The sequence below is a fragment of the Cervus canadensis genome, chromosome 16 (assembly GCF_019320065.1).
Source record: "Cervus canadensis isolate Bull #8, Minnesota chromosome 16, ASM1932006v1, whole genome shotgun sequence".
NCBI lineage: Eukaryota > Metazoa > Chordata > Mammalia > Artiodactyla > Cervidae > Cervus > Cervus canadensis.
The window spans coordinates 38,049,577-38,072,469 of NC_057401.1; the positions used below are offsets into that span (position 1 = coordinate 38,049,577).

At 40.0% G+C, this 22,893-nt stretch overlaps 2 protein-coding genes across 4 annotated transcripts in view; one reads left to right on the forward strand and one right to left on the reverse strand.

Moving 5' to 3' along the window:
* Positions 1-22,893, forward strand: part of ADAMTS12 (ADAM metallopeptidase with thrombospondin type 1 motif 12) — a 378,886-nt gene that overhangs the window by 108,122 nt on the left and 247,871 nt on the right. The gene's annotated exons all lie outside the window — the stretch shown is intronic.
* Positions 21,482-21,861, reverse strand: LOC122454212 (ATP synthase subunit g, mitochondrial-like). The gene has a single exon (XM_043488510.1). The coding sequence runs from the start codon at positions 21,859-21,861 to the stop codon at positions 21,550-21,552; it is 312 nt and encodes a 103-aa protein (XP_043344445.1). The 3' UTR covers positions 21,482-21,549.

Here is a 22,893-nt window from a genome sequence, read left to right on the forward strand (position 1 = left end):
CCATTGTATATTCTGAGTCAGTTTTTGTGAAGGATATAAGGCCAGTGTCCAGCAGTACCATTTATTGAAAAGATTACCTTTACTTCTTTGTTAAAGATTGGTTGACTCTGTTTATGTGGGTCTGTTTCTGGGTTCTCTGTTTTGTTCCATTAATCATCTGTTCTTCTATAGTACTACATTATCTTGACTACTGTAGTTGTGTAGTGTCAACTCCTCCAACTTTTCTCCTTCAATATTGTGTTGGCTATTCTGGGTCTTTTGCCTCTCTATATAAACTTTAAAATCAGTTTGTTGACTTACATAAATATAACTTCCTGGAATTTTGATTGAGGTTGCATTGAATCTGTGGGTCAAGTTGGGCAGAACAGATATCTTGACAAAGTTGAGTCTTGCAATCCATGAACATGGGATGTCTGTCCATTTTTTTTCTTGGATTTTGTTCTTCAGGGTTTTCTTCATATAGGTATTGTATATATTTTATTAGATTTATACCTAAGCTATTTCATTTTGAGGGTGCTAATGTAAATTGTATCATGTTTTTAATTTTAAATTTCATTTGTTCGTTACTGGTATATAAGAAAGTGATTGGGCTTCTCTCGTGGCTCAGTGTTAAAGAATCTGCCTGCAGTGCAAGGGACCCGGATTTGATCCCTGGGTCAGGAATATCCCCTGGAGGAGGGCATGGCAACCCACCCCAGTACTCTTGCCTAGAGAAACCCATGGACAGAGGAGCCTGGTGGGCTGCAGTCCACGGGGTCGCACAGAGAAGGACACGACCGAAGTGACTAAGCAGCAGCAGCAAGAAAGAGAAAGTGGTTGACTTTTGTATATTAACTTGCTTCCCATAACCTTGCTATAATCATGCATCAGTTCTAGGATGTTTTTTGATTCTTTACATAAATGGCTATGTCATTTGCAAACAAAGACCATTTTATTTCTTCCTCATTAATCTGTGTACTTTTTATTTTGGGGAAATCCTTTTGCATTAGCTAGACCGGTAGAATGTCAAACAGGGGTGGTAAGAGAGGACATGCTTGCCTTATACCTAATCTTAGCGGGAAAGCTTTAAATTTCTCACCATTTACTATGATGTTAGTTGTAGGTTTTTTGTTGATAGTCGTTATCAAGTGTTTTTTAATATGCCAAGGTGTCATTTTTTCATTTTTGTTTGTATTTATCCTGCATGTTGTTCTCTGAGTTTCCTGGATCTGTGATTTTGTGTCTGATATTCCATCTGAGCGACCAGGGAAGCCCATTAATTACTTTGGAGAAATTATGAGTCATTATTTTTTCAAACATTTTTTTTTGTTCCTTTCTCTTTTTTCTCCTGGCATTCCCATTATGTGTATGTTATACCTTTTGTAATTGTCCCAACAGTCCTTAGATATTCTGTCTTTTTTTTCTTCCAGCCTTTGCTCTCTTTGATTTTCAATTTTAGAGGTTTCTATTGATGTATCCTCAAGCTCAAAATTCTTTCTTCAGCCATATGTCCAATCTGCTAATAAGCCCATCAAAGTCATTCTCTATTTCTGTTAGTGTTTTTTATCTTTAGCAATTTTTTGTTCTTTCTTAGAATTTACATCTACCCGCTTACACTGCCCATCTGTTCTTGCATGCTGTTTTCATGATCTATTAGAGCTCTTTAGTGTATTAATTATGAGTGTTTAAGATTCTTGGTCTGATAATTCCAGCATCTCTGCCATGTCTGGTTTTGATTCTTGTTCTGTCTCTTTAAATGTTTTTGCCTTTTGGTATGCCTTGTAATTTTGAAAAAATAAAAAATTGTTTATGTTTAAGGTATAAGCCTGATGTTTTGATATACATAGTGAAATGATTACTATCATCAGGTTAACATATCCATCTCCTCATGTATTAATAGTTATACTTTTGGGGTAATTCTCCTCATGTATTAATAGTTATATTTTTGGGGTAATTTTTTTTTATACGTAGACATTATATAACAGGCTAAGGAACTACAGTAAACAGGCCTTTAGTAATATGATGGTAAGGGGTATGAAAATAGCAAGTATTGTGCAGTCTGACATTTAGATGTCTCAGTGTTTAAGTGAGCCTCTGCTTCTGAGATGGCTGAATGGCATCATTGATTCAATGGACATGAACTTGGGCAAACTCCAGGGGATGGTGAGGGACAGAGGAGCCTGGCGTGCTGCAGTCCATGGGGTCATGAAGAGTCAGAGATGACTTAGCAACCCAACAGCAACAACACCAAATGCTTCTGGGTTGTAAACTTCACAGATGTTTTTCAGTTTTTTCCTTTTCCCTTTAGTTGGGACAGGATGACTAGAGTAGGCTGGAGTTGAATATTTCCTTTCTGTCATGTGGAAGGCTTGAGCTGTTTAGAGTTGGCTATTTCCCTTCCCCAAGGTCAGTTAGGCTCTGATGATACCTGGCAGGTTAGGCCCTGGTTTACTGGACCTTACTGAGGGCAAGTCTTGTTAGGAAGAACAGAGTGACAAATGTCAAAATGATTCCTTTTTGCCTTCTCCATAATGAAAGCACAGGAGGATGATTCTCTGATACTTACTGTGGGAATTAGGTTGAGCTCCTGGATGTAAATCTCACAGTATTGTAGGAGTCCTGGTGGCTCAGATGGTAAAGAAATTGTCGGCAATGCAAGACTCAGGTTTGATCTCTTGGTCGGGAAGATCCCCTGGAGAAAGGAATGGCAACCCACTTCAGTATGCTTACCTGGAAAAGCCCATGGACAGAGGAGCCTAGCGGGCTACAGTCCATCAGGTTGCAAAGAGTCCGAGATGAATCAGTGACCAACAATTTCACGCTTTTCTGTAACTGGATTCCCCTAGAGTTAACTCTCAGAGTTGTCCACCTGAGCCTCCAGCAATTCATCGATCACGGTTTAGGTTTTTCTACCTTAGCCCTGGGTCCCCCAGTGGCTTCCACCCGTGAGCCTCTGCTCCGTTAAGCTGCTTCTTCCTGTATTCACCATCCGTCCCTTCAGTCTTAGAATCAGTGGTTTGCTCCGTGTCCTTCCTTCTCTTATGGATCCAAGAAGAGTTGTTGATTTTTCAGTCTGTTCAGCATTTTATGTGTTAGGATGGAGTGGTGAGTTTCAAGCTCCTTTTATGCAGAGCCAGAAACCAGAAGCCCCTTTTGTACTTATTTGAGATATTTCTTTTTTTAGTTAAAATTTTTAATAATCAAATTACTCATGTTAGATTTAGAATACACACAAAAGTAAGAAAGAGGAATAATGTAATTGTTTAATGGCGAAGTCGTGTCTGACTCTTTAGATCCCATGGACTGTAGCCCACCAGGCTCCTCTGTCTATGGGATTTTCTAGGCAAGAATATTGGCATGGGTTGCCATTTCTTTCTCCAGGGGATCTTCCCAACCCAGAGATCGAATGCACATCTTCTACATTGACAGGCAGATTCTTTACCACTGAACCACCAGGGAAGCCACATAATATCTTTAGAATGGTACAATTAATGTCTCGGTGAATGCCTCTCCACTTGGATACTGAGTCTCTTAGTTTTTCTCTGGTTTATCAACCTCTGTTCCCAGGAAAGGACTGAGACCCACTCATTCATACAGATGGAAAAACCTACCAAGATACTGCTTCCAAAGTCATTTATTTTTCAGGAAAAAGATTCCTTATTTCCCCTAAGTCAAAGGAGTCAAGATCTAACCGTGGATTTTAGGCATCAATTAGTCAACATTCATCACTGAGCATATATCATATGATGTATGATATATGTGGGACACCTACCATAGGTTGAGTTGTATTCCAAGCAATGGAGATATACAGTGAACACAATAGATACAAACTCCTTCCATCATGGGACTGGATTCTAGTGTGGAGAGTGATGTTAGAAAAGAAGAAACTGGTAAATATATGCCTATAAGGGGTATGTAATAAGTGCTTTGAAGAAAAATAAAGGATGTGGGGTGGACAGGGGGTGGTGGGATGGGAGCTCTGCTTTTGTTTGCATGGTCAGGAAAGGACTTTCTAGATGACATCAGAAGTGCACGTATGTCAGGGGAAAGAGGATAAGAATGCAATTTGAGGGCAGGGAAACTGAAATAACTTTATTTTAATTGTCCTGCCTGGGTCTAATCCAGAACTGACTATCTGCTTAGACCCCTGAATTTTTTTGAATCTACATTTCAGACTGGTTTGAGAAACACTTTATAAAACATTGTTACATTGCTGCAAAACCCAAGATAAGCTGTAGACATATAATCAATGAAAGCTGGAATGACTTTGACTTAGATTTCCTAATATGTCCTGGGAGAAGCTGAATCACAGGCAGTTGAAAACTCCTCCTTCTCCCAAACAATGTGCAAGTTACCAATTAAAAAATGGTGAGACAGGATCCAGCAATGTCCCCACAATTTCCCAATGGGCTCCAGGAAGGTTAAAACTTGATCTGAACGGGCTCTCTTGCTCCCCACAGATTTCACATTTTCCAGTGCTCAGTTCATAATTGGAAACAACCAGGACCCCGTACAGAAAGGCCATTTCCTCTTTAATGCCCTTGAGGTTTAACAGATTGTTGTGTTTGGAGCCTTTGGAATGAAGCCATGTTTAAAACCATGAGCTCATGCTTTCCATAGATGAGACTTTTTGTGTCAGATAGACTGTCACTTTATTAAAAAAAAAAAAAAAAGCAATCAGCCACCAGCTCCAGGCATGAGTTTATTTGAAAGAAAACTATATTACTAAAGCATAATTGTGATTTTCAGGAAAACAAATGATTGAAATTATTAAGCTTAAAATGTTAGAGGGATATATGTGTGTGTGTGTATTACTTGCAGCTTCTTATATATAGTTTTGTTTGCCTTTCACGATATTCATAGGAAGAAGGCAGGGCAGGTATTATCATTTTCACTTTTCACTTGCAAAACTTGAGATCCAAGAGATTGCATGACTGCTTACGGTCACAAACCAGGGTAACACCACATCTCCTAATTGCTAGACCAGCTTCCTGTGTCATTCGTTTTCACCTCTTGCATTCCACCTCAGAGCCCTAGATCATATATGTTAAGATTTCTAGAAAGACAACAAAGTATCTGAATGCTGTCTCTAATTTTTCTTCCTAGTAGAGAAACTGTGTTTTCAATCTTAACAAGCTTGACATTTTCTTTGTGCTGATTTGCAAAAACTCTGGGGACTGAGATATTCTTGTCACTGTCATTGATTTAAGGTGAATACAGTGGCTTCATTCTAGCTTCTTACAAACACTTCAATCTGAATCAAGCAACTAAAATTTCCAGGGAGCAAAGTAAGCCCTTTTCAACAATCTCAGGGTTAAGTACTCGCTTCCATCAGAGTTTAGGTAATCTTTCATTTGGAGCTGGCATGCTCATTCTAGCTGGCAGCCTCTCCTTTGGCACTTGATATATGTAACTATGGGGCTTCCCAGGTGGCACTAGGGTAAAGAACCCGCTTGCCAAGGCAGGAGATGTAAGAGACGTGGGTTTGATCCCTGAGTCAGGAAGATCCCCAAGAGAAGGAAATGGCAACCTACTCCAGTGTTCTTGCCTAGAGAATCCCATGAACAGAGGAGCTTTGTGCACTGCAGTCCATGGGGCCGCAGAGTCAGAGATGACTGAAGTGACTTTGCACATAGGTATGTACCTGTATTGTATTAGTTTCTTGCTTCTTTAATGAATTATCATAGGCTGTGTGTTCTAAAGCAACACGCATTTCCTACCTTTTAGTTCTGGAGGTCAGTAGTTTGAAATGGTTCTCAGTGTCAAGGCATCAACTGGATTGCATTTCTTCCAGAGACTTGAGGATGTCAGGTCCTTGCTTTTTACAGTTTCTACAGGTCACTTGCATTCGTGGCTCATGGCTCCATTTCTCTATCTTCAAAGTCAGCAGCATGGGGCTGGGTCTTTTTCACACTACCGGCTCTCTCGGTCTACCTCCCTCTTCTGCTTAAAATAATCCTTTGTATGACATCAGTTCCACCTGGATAATCCAGGCTAATTTTCCAAATGCAAGGTCAGATGATGAGCAATGTTAATTCCATCTGCAGTCTTAATCTTTGCTGTATAATCTACATATTCACAGTTACTGGGAGTTAGGATGTGGATATCTTTTGGGGGCATGATTTTGCCTACCATACATATATTGTTTTATTTTCTTATTGTCTTCTTTCAAACAGTATGCATTTTATATAGTATATAGCTTGGGTAGTTTTTTATTGCACCACTAAATGTTCCTGAACATGGAAATAAGTGGCATTCTATTTTCTCATGAGGAGCATTTAAATCAAATGAATTACTACTAAAACCCACAATATGTTATAAAATGAAAAGCACAGACATTTAAAAAATCTTTTAAATTAGTCAGAATAATAACCATAAACCCTGTAAGGGAAGCATGATTGTATGCTGTCCAGTAATTGCATTTTCCTTTTTCAATGTCCTGAAAATTATAGAGCAGGCAATGTACAATTCTCCTGCATCAATTAAATATGATTGAAAACTAGTACCTTGGCAAGTGAAACACTCAGAAAATACTTAGTAAGAATTTCCCTTTCTTTATGGATCAGAAGGACTTTTAAAATGGTGATTTTTGATCACCCAAAGCCTCCAACAGCTTACTGGTGTTATTTCCTTGTGGCTGACAGTTGTCTTCAAAAGCTCCCTTCCAGCTTTAGAGAGTGGCTTTTCAAAAATTAGCTACACTTCTCCCTATTGTGTTGCGAGGTAAACAAGTGAAACAGAGAGGAAGTGGAGGTGGGCGAGAGGCCTGGAGCCACCTTACTGGGCAAGACAAGCCGCTGGGAAGACAGTGTGGGGACAACCTGTATGTCTCATTTCACACACCGCTCTTGGATATTGACCAGCACAGGCATGCGTGGTCACCTCCGCAGGACATTTTCTCACAGCTATTAAATGTTTTTAAACATAGTTGGTACCTGATAAACACTGTTGCTTTATCTACTGACTTAAGGACATTTCTAAGCCTGTATTCTTAACTGCCTTTTAGTGAATTTATTTCAGGTATTTTCCCACGTCCTAGATTTGAGAGCGGTACACGTTTTGCTCTTTCTCTGTCATCTTCTTTCCATCCTTCCCACTCTTTCCTTTCCCTCTTTTTCTGTAATTCTTTTTCCCTTCTCTTCTTTTCCGGTGTGTTTGTCCTTTCCCTCTTCCCTGTCTTCTTCTCCGTGCACATTCACGTTCTCCAGCCCTACCCGCTCTTTCCTGCTCTCAGCCACCTCACCTGTGACCTATAATTAGCAATGTAATTGGACAAACTGATGACTGATATCGGGAACAGAATGTATTTTAAAAGCACTTCAATTAAAATCTTGCTTCCATATTAAATATCCCCAAGCATCATACTCTGTGTATAAGTTAGGGTGAGGGTGAGGGTGGTTTTAAGCACTCAAGATGTGTCAGATTTTTTCCTTAGCTAAAATGTATGTTACCACTCAACCCATTTACAGAGTATAATAAAACATTTTATACTTTCTATCTGGTTTTTGAAGTATCACGTGCGAATATAGAGATTAGAAAAATTCAGAAAGGCCCAATGAAGAAAATAAAAATTATGTGTAATTGAATTTTATGAAGGAAAACACTAGCAAATGTTTTGAAGGTCACTTTATTTTACCATACATGAAATAACATATCCAATGTGGCAAATTCAGAGCTTTCAGCAAAAATATAAAAGAGAAAAACCATTATCCCAGCTAGTCAGGAATGACTGTGATTGACATTAAAAGATGTATTTTTTTTCCTGTATTTTATCTATATTTCTACATAATTGAAAGCATGCTGAATGTACAATTTTGTATTCTTTCATCTAATCTCATATAATGAATATTTTTGGTATCATTAAAAACCTAACACATTATTTGCTGCATAATGTCCCATTCTATATATGCTATACAATTTACTTCCCAGTCCTCTGTTACTCATCATTTAGGTTGTGTCCTATTACTCATCATTATACATAATGGAGTAATGGATATCTCTGTGCACAAACTGTTTTCCTTATTTAAATGAATTATTGAGAAAATGAAGCTCTTCTTCTTTATTTTTTTTTTAACCACACCATGTGACTCCCTGACCAGGAGTTGCACCCATACCCTTTGCATTGGAAACATAAAATCTTAACCACTGGTCTTCCAGAGAAGTCCTGAACCAGTCATTTAGGAAATACTTTTATAAGTGACAATCGTGGTGGTTTAGTTGCTAAGTCATGTCTGACTCTTTCGATGCTATGGACTGTAGCCTGCCAAGGCTCCTCTGTCCATGGGATTTCCCAGGCAGGAATACTGGAATGGAATGCCATTTCCTTCTCCAGAGGATTGGAATTTGGGATCAAAAGTGTGCACCTCTGAGCCTCTCAATCTATAATTTCCTAAAATGCAGAGTCTGTCCTTTCTTTCTTCCTCTGAAGTGAGAGCGTCTGCCTAACTGTTATAGGATGGGACCATATTGACAGAAGAATTGCCCAACTTTACAGAGGAAACATTTTAATTTCTCTTCCCAGATTTTGATTAGGATTCACCTTCCATCAATTATAACACAGTTGTCTGTGATTTTTGAAAGGATATTCTTTTTTTTTTTTAAGGATATTCTTTATTTTAGAGCAGTTTTAGATTTGCAGAAAACTTGCGAAGTTAGTACCTATAGTTCTTGTATACCTGGCCCCAGTTTTTCTTATTAACATCTAGTGATACTATGGCGTATCTGTCACAACTAAGGAACCAACGTTGGTACATTTCTGTTAACTAAACAGCACACTTTCTGTGGAGCTCACTAGTGGCCCCTAACATCAGTCTTCTGTTCTAAGACCCCACCCAGGACCCCACATCACATTTTAGTCATCATATCACCAAAGTCTTCTGTGGACTCTGACCGTCTCCTCGGCTTAGCCTGGCTTTGAGGACCTAGGCAATTTGAGGGATATTTTGTCGGTTTCCCTAACACTTTTCTCATGATTAGACTGGGTTTTGGAGAAGGCAATGGCGCCCCACTCCAGTACTCTTGCCTGGAAACTCCCATGGACGGAGGAGCCTGGTAGATTGCAGTCCATGGGGTCGCGAAGAGTTGGACATGACTGAGCGACTTCACTTTCACTTTTCACTTTCGTGCATTGGAGAAGGAAATGGCAATCCACTCCAGCATTCTTGCCTGGAGAATCCCAGGGATGGAGAAGCCTGGAGGGCTGCCGTCTATGGGGTTGTACAAAGTTGGACACGACTGAAGTGACTTAGCAGCAGCAGCAGCAGCAGCAGACTGGGTTTTGGGGAAGGCCACAACAGAGATAAAGTGCCCTTCTTGTGACCTCGTATCAAGGGCATATGCTGTCATATAACTAATCACTGATGACGCTTTCCTTTGTTGCCTGGGTGGGGTAGCACTGATTCCCCATGATTCCCCATTGTAAAGTTCCTGTTTTTTCTTCCCTTTCAGTACCCCTCTCTAGGAAACCAAGTCACCAAACACAGGCTACACTAAAGGTAGGGTTAGGATAGGGGGAGTTCAGTGCCGCTTCCTGGAGTGAAGAATATTCACCTACATTTCCTGTAATTCTTCTTTACAGGGAAAGAACTTTGTACTTTTAATTTTATTAAATAAGTGTGTTACATAGAGATAGCCACTGGTCAAGTTTAAAAATAATTGTTTTGTTTATAAGAGAAATATATATCAAATGTATATATGTGTTATATATATATACATACTCATAACATATATATATGTACATGTATATTATATCAAATGTAGTCACTTTGGGAGATATAGAAAAAGTATAGAAGAGAAAATAACCCTTATCTTGGTGTTTTTGCTGTGATCAGAAATTCTTGATTATACCTTTGTACTTTGCTTACAATTACTATCATTAGTAATTTGGTAGGTCATAAATTGTCAGACAGATTGACGTTTGTTTCAGGCCAATTCATCTCCAAGAATATCACCCTCATCAAGGTTAAGGTTACTGCAAGGTCACAAATGATGAGTAAACTTTAGCTATCACTTAGGTGCTTCAGAAAGTTCTATAGAATTCAGCACATGTTTTCCAGAATTAAGTAAATTGTTTGTGCTGCATAGATTTTGATAAGAATGCCATGTTATTTCAGTGTAAAATTATTCTATTTAGTGTATAATTATTCTTTTGATAGGGATTTTTAAAATGTTTTATGCCACTTATTGTTTCTGTATTATGAATTATTTGAGATATAAATAGTTTCAAATGGCAAATTGAAAGAAAAGTAGACTTATTTTCCTGAGTTAAAAAAAGGGTGAGTTTCAGTGTTATAATCTCTTTGATGTTGGTGTGAAGGTTTAATTCATTGTTTACTTAAATCTGTTAGAAGTATGTCTTATTAATCTAATTACTTTTATTTTGAATATTTCTGGAACCATCAAAAAGTGACAGGTGGAACAATAGGTTTCCTTTCCTTCCTAATAATAATGGAGAATAAGAGAGGAGCTATTTTAGGATATGATATTTAGACAAAATTCCAGAAGATGGAAAGTGGGACAAGTAATAACCGATATTTCATGCCAAGTGAGCCTGACCCCAGACTGTACATACAGGTGGGATATAGACAAGAAGAAAGTTGATTTGACCACAAAGCATTTTGGGACTTAGAAGTGCTGGATATATGGAGGGCAGGGAGGATGAAGGCATGGGGCTGAAAATAGAATGGTTGTCTGCTTCTAAGCAGAATTACTGCAGGCAGATGTCTGTCCCCTAAGCCGTAGGCTAGACTTTGCTTCTCTGCATGAATTAAGTGGTTCCCCCCAAAATGACCATTACATTCTGGCATTTAGGAAAGCCTCCAGCCACACAGATTAGGCACCTATCAGACCCCTCACTTAAATAGTCAAAAGTCCTCCATACATACACAGAGCACTTCACCAACTTTTCAGCGCTCCCTCATAAATGTGGGCAGATGAGCAAGGAGGTCAAGACATTTTAGGAAAGCTTCCAATAAGAAAGCAATAGAGCAGTGTAAACAGGAAAAATTAACTTTGGAAAAATCAGATGCAGGAAACATGAAGGAATGCAACAAACCAATAGGCAAGCCATGAAACCCAAAAAGAGAGTCCTTAGAAGTATTCTAGAGTTGATTGTGCCCATAAAACAAGAGGATGATACTGTGAAAAAGGAACAGCTAGAGGCCAGGAATGAGAAAAAAAAGATTGATGCAATTTGTAAGAAATCAATGGAAATGTTGGAAGATAAAGTCAAGATCATCTCCCACAAAACTGATAAAGAAGAGTAAGAGTTAGAAAAGATGGGAGAAAAAATAAGGAAAATGGAGGAGCAATCCAGAAGGTCCAACATCCAAGAGTATTTTTCATAACTGAAGAGCTGAAAAATGCAGTAACCAGAGTGAGACGGACCACTGAATGTCCCATACAATGGATGAGAGAAGAGTCACTCAAAGGCATATAAATTTGAAAATTTTTAAATAGCATAGGTCAAGAGATGACCATAAACCTTTTGGGGAGAGAAGAAGGGGACACTCAGAAAGGACTGATGTTTAGGAAAACTTCTGACTTTTAAAAATGGGTGCCAGAAGAAATATAAAAATGTGAGAACCAAAAGATCAGTGGCTCTAACTTGGAGGTATGATCAAGGGAAGTCCCTGCATAGTATCCATAGCCCAGAGCGGAACTGTGAACCTCTAGGCAGGAGGAGACTCTTGAGAGTCCCCTGGACAGCAAGGAGAGTGAACCAGTCCATCCTAAAGGAAATCAGTCCTGAATATTCATTGGAAGGACTGATGCTGAAGCTGAACCTCCAATACTTTGGCCACCTGATTTGAAGAACTGATTCATTTGAAAAGACCCTGATTCTGCGAAAGATTGAAGGTGGGAGGAGAAGGGGACGACAGAGAATGAGGTGGTAGGATGGCATCACCGACTCAATGAACATGGGTCTGAGTAAACTCTGGGAGTTGGTGATAGACAGGGAGGCCTGGTGTGCTGCAGTCCATGGGGTCGCAAAGAGTCAGACACGACTGAGCGACTGAACTGAACTGAGGCAGGAGCCGAGAGATAGAGAGCTCCAGGGGATATCTCCAAGAAAAAACAGGAGTCCATAGAACAGTGCCTTATACATTGGGGATTTAAAAATAATGGATTATTATAATAGGAAGGCAGCACAATAAGAAAAGTAAAACAAGTAGAAATTCCAAGGAAAACAAATGGCTGTACCTAAAGGAAATACTAGTACCCTGTGTGGCTTGGAGGCCAACCTAATAGAGGAGATACTGGTCAGTAAGTTGTATCAGTGTCTATTGGCTAAGTTTCAGGTTTGCCTTTACGTTGTTTTAGAAATGGAACTACAGTTATCTATGTGGCTTCCCTGGTGGCTCAGTGGTAAAGAATCACCTGTAGTGCAGGAGTCATGGGTTTAGTTCCTGGATCGGGATGATCCCCTGGAGAAGGAAATAGCAACCCATTCCAGTATTCTTGCCTGGAAAATCCCATGGACAGAGGAGCCTGATGGGCCATATAGTCCATGGGTCACAAAAAAGTCAGACATGACTTAGCCACCAAATAGCAGTCATCTCTATTGGTTTGACAGAAGTAATGATATTGAGAAAATGGCATGGGTGTTGTGTAAGGAAGCCAGTCCTCATCTATTATAGCAGGCACAATACTTTAGATATTGCCTAAAATTGATTTTTAAAAATAACAGCATGTTATTGAGAAAACATAGAGATAACTTACAGAAGAACAAGGTTAAAAAGTCAAGAATCATTACCTTTGGGGATTAGGAGAGGTGGAACAAAATTTTATTGTTTTTCATAACAGGCTTTAAAAATATTCAGCTTTAAAAAAATATTCAGCTTTTTAAACTTGTGTGATTGATGTACATGACTATTTTTTTAAATTTATTATGAAACAACCAAAATGCATTGTATTAAACTCAACTAGTTCTAGATTACAAACAAAGAAATAAAGAAACAATTGAATAACTCTAAAAGATTTTGGGAGGAACAATATGGGAAATTTGAACATGGAATGAAATTAGGATTATGTATAATGATTGCTAATTCTTAGGTGAGGTAATGGACCTGTGGTTATGTAGGAAGAGTACCTGCTTCTTAGGACAGGCTTGCTCATGTATTTAAAGCTGAATTGCCATCCTGTCTGCAAGTTACTTTTCAAATAGTACAGCCTATATATTTCAAAAGTGGCAGAATATTAGTATTTTTAATCCAAGTGCAACTGTATGGATGTTTATTTTACTGTTCTTTGAGGTTTTTGTACTTTTGAAATTCTTCTAAGTAAAATGTTGAAGGGCTTCCCTGATAGCTCAGTTGGTAAAGAATCTACCTGCAATGCAGCAGGAAAACAAACAAACAAACAAACTACTCACTGTACTCTTAGACCTGCTTTTCCCCTGCGGTAACGTCGAGGCATTGCCTGCACATTTTGCAGAGAAATTGAACTGTTTTTACAGAGGGCTAGTTTTGGTGTGGTCTGTTCATATCCCAAACAGCACTGCCATAAACTGTTTACTGGCCCTCTGCACCTCAATGCTGAAATAAGGGTCAGAATGTCAGGGAACTAGAACTCTAATGAAGGAGATGTCTAGTCAACTCAGGACCATGTTTAAGAAAAAAAATTTACTGAACTTCAGGGAGCACTGAGACACTCTGTCCTCAGTGTTGTTACTGTGTTCCCCCAATTCGGAAGCCTATTTCCTGGCCCTTCATTTAACTCCCTAGAGAAAATAGATCATTTCTTTAAGCCCTAGTAAAATAAGTAAGTTCTTACTAGACCACATTTTTGCCTCACCAGTTTCTCCCCTGAAGAATTTGATTATTGTGAAGGAAGAAAATATATATACTTTTCCCACTATTTCATTTCTCCAAAGTTGATGGCATTGAAGTGCTAGGATCTCAATGTCCAATTCTGGCGTGATTTTTAGAGAGAGATTGACAAGCTGTAGTACTATTTCAAGGAGCTTAACCAGGTTGCTGAAGGATTAGCACAATAAGAAATGAAAAATGGTTGAAGGAAGTGCAAATATTTAGGCTGAAAAGAGAAGTCTTAGTGGCGCATGATAAATATTATCCAATATACTTAGGTATGTATTAGGTATTTTGTTGTAGTTCAGTCACTAAGTCATGTCCAATTCTCTGAGACCTCATGGACTGCAGCACGCCAGGCTTCCCTGTCCTTCACTATCTCCCGGAGTTTGCTCAAACTCATGTCCATTGAGTCGGTGATGTCATCCAACTATCTCATCCTCTGTCACCCCCTTCTCCTCCTGCCCTTAATCTTTCCCAGCATCAGAGTCTTTTTGAATGAGTCAGCTCTTAGCATCAGGTGGCCAAAGTATTGGAGCTTCAGCATCAGTCCTTCCAGTGAATATACAGGGTTGACTTCTTCAGGATTGACTGAAGGTCAATTGACTTTGACTGGTTTGGTCTCCTTGTAGTCAAGCGACACTCAAGAGTCCCTTGTTTCACACCACAGTTCAAAAGCATCAGTTCTTTGGTGCTCAGCCTTCTTTATGATTCAACTCTCACATCTGTACATGACTACTGGAAAAACCATAGCTTTGATGATATGGACCTTTGTTGGCAAAAGTGATATCTCTGCCTTTTAATATGCTATCTAGATTTGTCATAGCTTTTCTTCCAAGGTGCAAGCATCTTTTATGTATAATGATATTAGACATATTCTGGTATAGCTCCACAAGGCAGAACTAAGATGATGAATGGAAGTTATGGCACACACACCATAAAGGAAAGAGATTTTTAATAATTAGTTTAGCAATAGTGGATGCCTTGAGAAATAGCTTTTCTCATTAAAAGAACATTTGTAGCATGGCTGAGTGGAGGTGAGGAAGCAATTCCAGTATCTACTGAAAAATTGACCCTTGAAGTATCTTAAGATTCTCTGATTTTACAAGAAGCTGCTATTTTTGAATTCATGCTACATGCCAGCCATTGTAATAGGTGCTTCCTCACAACAATTCATTTATTCTTAACAGCTTTAGCAATTGGGCATTCTCCATTTCTCATAAGAATGACCTGGGACTCATTGGTCAGCCACTTTGACCAAGGTCACACAGGAAGCAAGCATAGAACCAGAATAAGAACTCGGATTCAGATTTAGCAATAAAGTCCAAGTTCTCCCCACAATATCCATTTTTGGATCTGCAAGTTGTGATCCATTACATTAATGTGAAATCAGCTTACTGTTTTAGAACCAGGATTTAAATTGATTAAAACAAAATGGAATGTATCAGAATGCCACCTACATAGGAAAATAGGGAAGCATTGCTTCCTGAAATGGTTGGTTATATACTGGGGTCACAGTGTGAAGGGTCTTTTTAGCTGCAAGTCAAGATGAACATCTTAACCTCATGGATCCTTAACCTTCTTGACTTCCCTTTCCTAGACTCCTTCAGTGGGGTTCACTTTGGTGACCTAGTCCCATGACCAGTCTCCCATGTATGAGTTTCCTGAGGCTGCTCTCACAAATCACTACAAACGCAGTGGCTTAAAACAACAAGTTCTGGAGGTCATGACTAATGAGTGTCCTTGGGGGTCACATTTCTTCTGGATGCTTCAGGGGAAATCTGTTTTTTTATCCTTTTCAGTTTCTAGAGGCCACCTCTGTTCCTTGGCTTGCGGCCTCTTCCTCACCTCATTACAACTTCTTGCTTTTGTCATTACCTCCCCCACTACTCATTCTGATCTTTCTGCCTCCCTCTTATAGGACTTTCCTGATTACTGTGGGTCAACAGTCTCCCTCTCTCAAGATCCTTAACTTAATTATATCTGCAAAGTCCCACGCACCATGTAAAGTAACCTACTCACAGGTGCCAGGGGTTAGGCTGTGCTTGTCTTTTGGGGGCTAGATTCATTCTACCACACCACACTTACATTATAAACTCTAGATGCTTAAACTTTAATACTCCTCTTTCTGATCACGACCTCTTTTGCATTTGCCCCATTTGTCATTTCCTTTGACTTGCTTTTCAGTGGCTCATAGTCTCAGCTGAGCCTTCAACTGGGCTCCATCAAAGGCTGGTGGCTTCCCCCATTCTTCAGAGCAGTTTTATAGACACCTTTCCTGCTGGCCTCAAGCAGATGATTCTACCCTCTACCTAAAGAGGAAAAGAGGTTCCTCGTATGTGTCATTTACTGACCGTCTTTTCTTCTTGTACCATCTGTGATGGAGAATACAGCATTTCTAGTCACAAAAAGTATTAGAGAACAGTGTTTGTTTTATTGAAGGTTTCGCAGGTGGAAGAGACCCAGGAGTTTACCTTGTACATTTCTTATGATGCTAGCAAAAATCCTCGTTTTCATTTTGCATGTCTTTCTCATTGACCACTGGCTGATACATATTCTCCTGTGGGCTTTTTTTTCTCCTTTCCAGCCTCTGCTTCTCCAGGTGCCACTTTGTCTACATCTGGATTATTTCTGGGACTCCCAACTTGTCCCTTCTCTCTTAAACACAGTTGTTTAAGACTTCCTCAGTTGCTATTTCCCTTCCTCTACCACTTAAATGTTGTCTTCAAGGATGTGAAAGTCTATTCTACTTTCATAGTAGAACTCTATTCTTTTTTCCTAAAAGAAAAAAAAAAAGATCTTTTTCTTTTGCCCTTGGTTGAAAAGTACTAAAGTTACCCAGACCCATTCTCCTTACAGGGTAGTAGGAGATTACAAATAACTAAAATAAGTTTGTCCCACTATAGTTATGACTTTGGTGTGGCATATAAAGTGGAGATAATGAGTGTGGACTTACTCTTTCATGAAGAGCCCGTGGAAAGGCAAATCTTGCTTTAATTCCATTTTAGAATATAATGAGGATATAAATATTTCCTCATGCTCACATTCACGTCTCTAGCATCTCACACGAGACCTGCTCTTTATTTTTTTCCCTTTCTCTGCTGTGGCACTTAGTGAAATTCACATGCTATGAAATTCTCTCATGGTTTGCCAGCTCGCATCACCAAGCCACCAGAGCAGGCATCCCCCTTTGGCCCCGAGCCATTGGTAAACATCCCTGGAATGCTCTGTTTCAGCTCAGAATCACTTTGGTGGCCATAGCAACAGTCTTGACAGGCTCTGTGCTCTTTCCATGGGTGGGAGCTCTCCCTGATCGGGGATTATTGCCCATCAGGGATTGTCACAGTGAGAGAAGCAGGACTAGGGCCGTGTTCTCCACAGCCTAGGGAGGGCTTTGCATCTTTAGGGTAGTTTCTGATGAGAATGACGGCCTGCTGGGGCATCATGAAAAAAATAGTGCTGTATCTTGGCCGAGTCTACCTTAATGGCTTTCTGCTCCCCGTGGGAGACAATGCTTTCACTTGTTCTCCCTAATAACATGTTTCCTGGGTGCCCAAGGTGTTAGCTGTTTTTTTTTTTTTTCTTTTTCTCTCTTCCTTTCGGTTGGACTTATTTTCTAGAGTTGACAGACATGGATTACTGCTTAGAGAGACCAAAAAAAAAAAAAAAAGCAAAGACATAGAGAAATTTTGAGAAATAAAAATTTTTCTGATAGAAGATTTTTGGGAGAAAGAGAAGTCAGAAATGACCTTAGGTGTCTGATGGGGTAGAAAGACCATTTTGTGAAACTGTCAATTAGGAGGCTCCCAGCCTGTCCCTGAATACAGCATGACAGAGAAGTTCTGATGAGTTTTTGGTTGCTACAGGCTCTTAGATGATCTTTCTGATTCTGATGGCTTATCTGGGAACACATGGTTTGAGATGTGATAAAAATTCCCTTTTCAATTTTTGAGAATAGTAGGTTTGGTAGGGTTCATCAGGATTTGTGTCAGGCCAGCTTATTTCAGATTGCATATTCTGTGAAATGATTTCACATTTATTTCACATTTCAAATCCAAAACATTTATTCACTTATTTCCTAGAATGATTTAAACTTTTTTTTTTTTAATCTTTGAAGTGTCCTGATCTGCCAAAATGTTATGGGCCTCCCCTGCATACCCTAGATTCAGGGAATATTCTTCATAAACTGCAATCAACAATCATTATTGCTGAAACTTCTTTTGATTGAGATGAATTAGTGTTTGATTAGAGTCATTACGAATATTTCATTATATTCATAGTGTTATGCCTGTTTGTTGATGGGAGAAGTTAAAAAGCAATCAAGCACCACCTAAGGGGAAAGTGTAGTGTTTTCCAAGGTATAGTACACGGATTATCTGTCAACAACCCCAAGGTGCTTGCTAAAATGCAGATTCCTGGGTATCACATTAAACTTACTAACTAGGACTTCCCTGGTGGTCCAGTGGCTAAGACTCCATACTCCCAGTGCAGGGGGTTTGGGTTCGGTTCCTGGTTAGGGAACTAGATCCCACATATCACAACTAAAAAAAAAAAAATTAAAATTAAAATAAATAAATAAACTTACTAACTAGAATATCTGGACAAGGCTTCCCAGTGTATGTGTTTTTAATAAGCTTTCCATGTGGTTCTTTTGCACAGTAGAATTAGAAATAAGTGGATCATCTGATGCCTCATTCTCTTTGGTGGTTACATTTAAATTTCTAAAAATCCACTTTATTGGGCTGAGTGGCTGTCCTACCTATCTGTCTATCTTCCATAAGAAAAATAGTGAATCTGTGGAGAGAGCTCTTGGGAACTATAACTGAATAAATGTACTCAGTTCCAAATACTGTCAAGTAAGAAATGAAGAAAATTAGTTACTAGGCAGCTTTTCTGCCCTTATGTAAGCAGAAGGTTTTCTTCTGAAACTCAAAACTGAGACAACCATAAAATAACCATGTTAACCATGCCTGCCAGATAACAGACTCAATGTACCTGAATCTGAGCAAATTCTGGGAGACAGTGAAAGACAGGGAAGGCTTCATGCTGCCGTCCATGGGGTCACAAAGAGTTGGACATGATTTACCAACGGAACAACAAGATAAGGAAATGATTGATTGAATCCCAGGGAAGAGTCCAAGCACATCACTTTGAAGGAATCCATGAAGACAGAAAGGCCTTATAAGAATTACCTTACTCTGTTCCATCAAAATTCCTCAGCAAAGAATATGTTGTCATCCCCATTTTAGAGATGAGGAGACCGAGGCTCAGAGAGACTAAATTACTTGTGTAAAGCTACCTTGCTTAATCGTGCTGGAGTTGAGAGTTGAACTCAGCCCTGTCCCCAGACTTTTCTGCTAGTGGAACACAAATTCTGCTGTAGATTATTCTGTTTCCAGTAGGAGAAGGGGGAAGGTCGGATCTGGCTCCCACTGTTGACCTAGAGACTTTATTAGGTATATACTATGTGCTGACACTCACATTAAGTTTCTTGAAGACTTCAGCCTTGGTTCATTTGAAGAAATCCCAGTTTGGAAATTGGGCTTGATTATTCCTAAGACATGCCCTGAAAGCCAGCCTCCCATGCTGAGAGGTGTGTGAAGTTTGAGAAGTCTTCCACCATCGCTTCCAGCTCTAAGACTATCAAACAGCAAGAAAGAGAAATCTATCAGTTCTGTCTCCTCTCAAATTTTTCCAGGCAGCTCAATTTACATCCAGGCATCACTCATTCTCCCCTAATTAATGTAATTATTATGAAGAACTGGCTCAGACAATTATGGAGGCTGAGAAATTGCACAATCTGTCACCTACAAGCTGGAGAACCAGGACAGTCATGGTATAATTTGGTCCGTGGCTGAAGGCCTGACAACCAGGATAGCTGATGGTGTCAACTCCAGTCTGAGGGCCAGAGATGATCTGACTCTGAAGAAATTGAGTGATACCCACCCACACTGGGGACAACAGTCTACTGAGTCCACTGATTTACATGCTAATGACATCTGGAAACACCCTCACAGACAGACTCAAGAAATAATGTGTAACCTGGGCACCTTGTAGTATGTTGCAGTGACATATAAACCATCACGTCAGGCATCTGGGATGAATTTTCCTTAGACTATCATAATAACTAATAACTCACATTTATTAGATACATGCTGTGTGCTGACACTTGTCCAAGCACTTTATACTAACTCATTTAATACACATGACACCTTTTAATAAGCTAATTAGCAAGTTACTACCACTATTTATATTTTTCACATGAGAAAACTGAAGCCGAGAGAACTTGCAGCTAAGAGATGAAACAAAAGGCTGAACATGAGAATAACTGCTTTCAGTCACTCCTTTATATTCATGTCCACTGCAGATGATGCTATGATAAAATGAGCTACTGTACATTTATGACTACCTACCATATGTATGTCAAGCCTTCTGCTAGGCATTTTATATAAAATGTCTGTGATAGTTCCATGCTAATTAAGATAGATTTTAACCCATTTTACAGATGAAAAAACTGAGGCTCTACGTATTAGCTAGTTTGACCGTGTGTGCTGGGCATGCTAAGTTGCTTCAGTCGTGTCGGACTCTGTGTGACCCTGTGGACTGTAGCCCACCAGGCTTCTCTGTCCATGGGATTCTCCAGGCAAGAATACTGGAGTGGGTTGCCATGCCCTTCTCCAGGGGATCTTCCTGCGTCTGTTATGTCTCCTGCATTGGCAGGCAGGTTCTTTACCACTAGTACCATGTGGGAAGCCCAATTTGACCGTAGCTCGTGCTTTCAATTAAACCATCATAACTTTTTGATCGTATATATTTTTTGAACCCATCTCGTCAATTTTTCAATGACAGGATATTTTTTTCTACTACTTAGCCTCTGAACTGACAGCCAGTGATTGGTATATGATCTTGTGTATATTAGGGTTTGGACAGTTTCCTCTTATGAGCATCAGAGAAGTATGAGGACTTGTAGGTTGATATTCTAGGGCTCTCATGGGAACAGCTCGTTCTAGAAGTAGAGCTGGGCTTTTGATGCTGTCTGATCACAACCCCAGTCCCAGGCTTTTCCTGGTACCTTCATATCCCTTCTGATCTGGCCTCAGGATGGTGGCAGCTCCTTCACACAGCCCTTGTCCTGCCAAATTGTTCTGATGATTCATTTTAACCTTGGTAAGTGTTGTATTTTTTATACCTGGTTGCCTCTTTCAATTCTCTGAAGTCTGTATGTAATGCATACATTTCTGGTGTTTCTAAGCCGGCTCCTGATTGGCTTGATTACAGAAAACAAACTGTGATCAGTGAAATGTCACATATTTGCAGCTTGTTTTTAAAACAAGTCTTCAGATTTGCCCTTGATTCCAGCACCTGTCACTGTGTGATGTAAATGTGTATGGATCCCTTTCCTTCACTAGTCAGCCACGCTCTAGATATATGCTGTTCAGAATCCCATGGACAGAGGAGCCTGGCAGGCTACAGTCCATACTATCATGGAGTCGGCCACGACTGAGCAACTAACACACACACACACACACACACACACACACACACACACACACACACACACACACACACACACACACACACACACACACACACACACACACACACACACACACGGTAGCTATTAATCACCTAGGGCTGTTGATTTATTTATTTATTTTTTCTGACACATCATCTTATTTTATTCAAATAGCAGTCTGCTCACACATGGTCCAAGAACACTTGAATAATAAAGCAAATACAATCACATGTTAAAAATTGGTCTTCAAACATCATAGCCAATGATGCCACGCTTGCCTATGATCTCGCCAACATAAAACCACATCCACACCTCAGTGGCCACCAAACCATTCAGTAGAGCTTCCTTAACAGTGAGCTGTTTGAAGCTACTGGTTTTAGCACTGTTGATAATTTTTTTCAAGCTCTGAATTGCTGTAGGGATCTCAGCAGGGGCTGGAGGAACCAGCTCAACCTTGGCATAGTACCAAAACATGGCCAATCGAAGCTTCGAGTAAGTCACAGCAGCGTTGACCAGCACCGGGGCCTTCTCCACGAGATTACAGACAAACTGGGCCATGGTCCTAGGACAGAGAGCCCATCGCCCTGACTGGCCGGCTGAATGTCACCCACCCGGAAGCGCCTAGGACTGTTTAAAGATAATAATTAGAGTTTAATGAAGTTAAGAATTCAGTTCCACTGTTACATTAGCCACAGATCAAGTGCTCAGCAGACACATGAGGCTAGTGGCTATCGAATTGAACATTGCAGATGTAGAACATCTCTGTCATTGCAGGAAGTTCTATTTGACAGCATTGTTCTAGGAGGTAGAGACCAGATCTGATTGTTAACAATACCTGACTGGCATAAGGGTGACTAACAGGTGGATGAACCAGATATGTGTTTCTGGCTTGAGCTTTATCTAAGGCTGCTAAGACTAATATGTAGAATCTGTGAATCAGTGACATTACCAATTACACTCCCTTTTGGCTCCATGGGGGCCAGTCAGGGAGCTCTTGGCATCACGGCAGGTGGGGGAGGTTATTCCTGGACTAATCTTCCCAGTGGTCTCATTTCTGTGTTTTGTGGCTTCTGTCATCCCCTGACTTCTGACTTAAGCTCCTGGCTATGTATTAAATGATAGAAAGTTGTTCTTCCTCTTACAACCCAGCAACAGAAAAATTAAAAGTTAATAATTCTGGCAGGTTGTCATGTGGCTTTAGGACTGGACCAGGTTTATTGGAGACTATAGTTCAGTCTTCTGTCTATGCCCTCTAAAAGCATTTACTTTCAGTGGCCTTTGCCTCTCCTGGACCACAGCACTGGAATCTGCGGCACTTAGGGAGATGCATCCCCCACCTTCTACAAGGATGCTGTGTTTGGTTGGGAAGGGACTGTGATACAGGACTTAAGGGCTCGCCTCTAGGCCCAGAGGTCATGGGCCAACCTCTTGGGACATGTGAGCACTACACCCTTTTTCAACACAAAAATTCTAGGTCTTTGCTTTTTTCCTTTCTGCTATTTTTTGGAAGTCAGTCTTGTCTTCCTGGCTAGGTTATAAACCTTGAGGGCAGGGGTCACTGCCCCTCTTAGGCATCTTAGCCCTGGGCTG

Coding starts and splice junctions, on each gene's coding strand:
- LOC122454212 (XM_043488510.1), bottom strand. CDS start 21,861: ATGGCCCAGTTTGTCTGTAATCTCGTGGAGAAGGCCCCGGTGCTGGTC.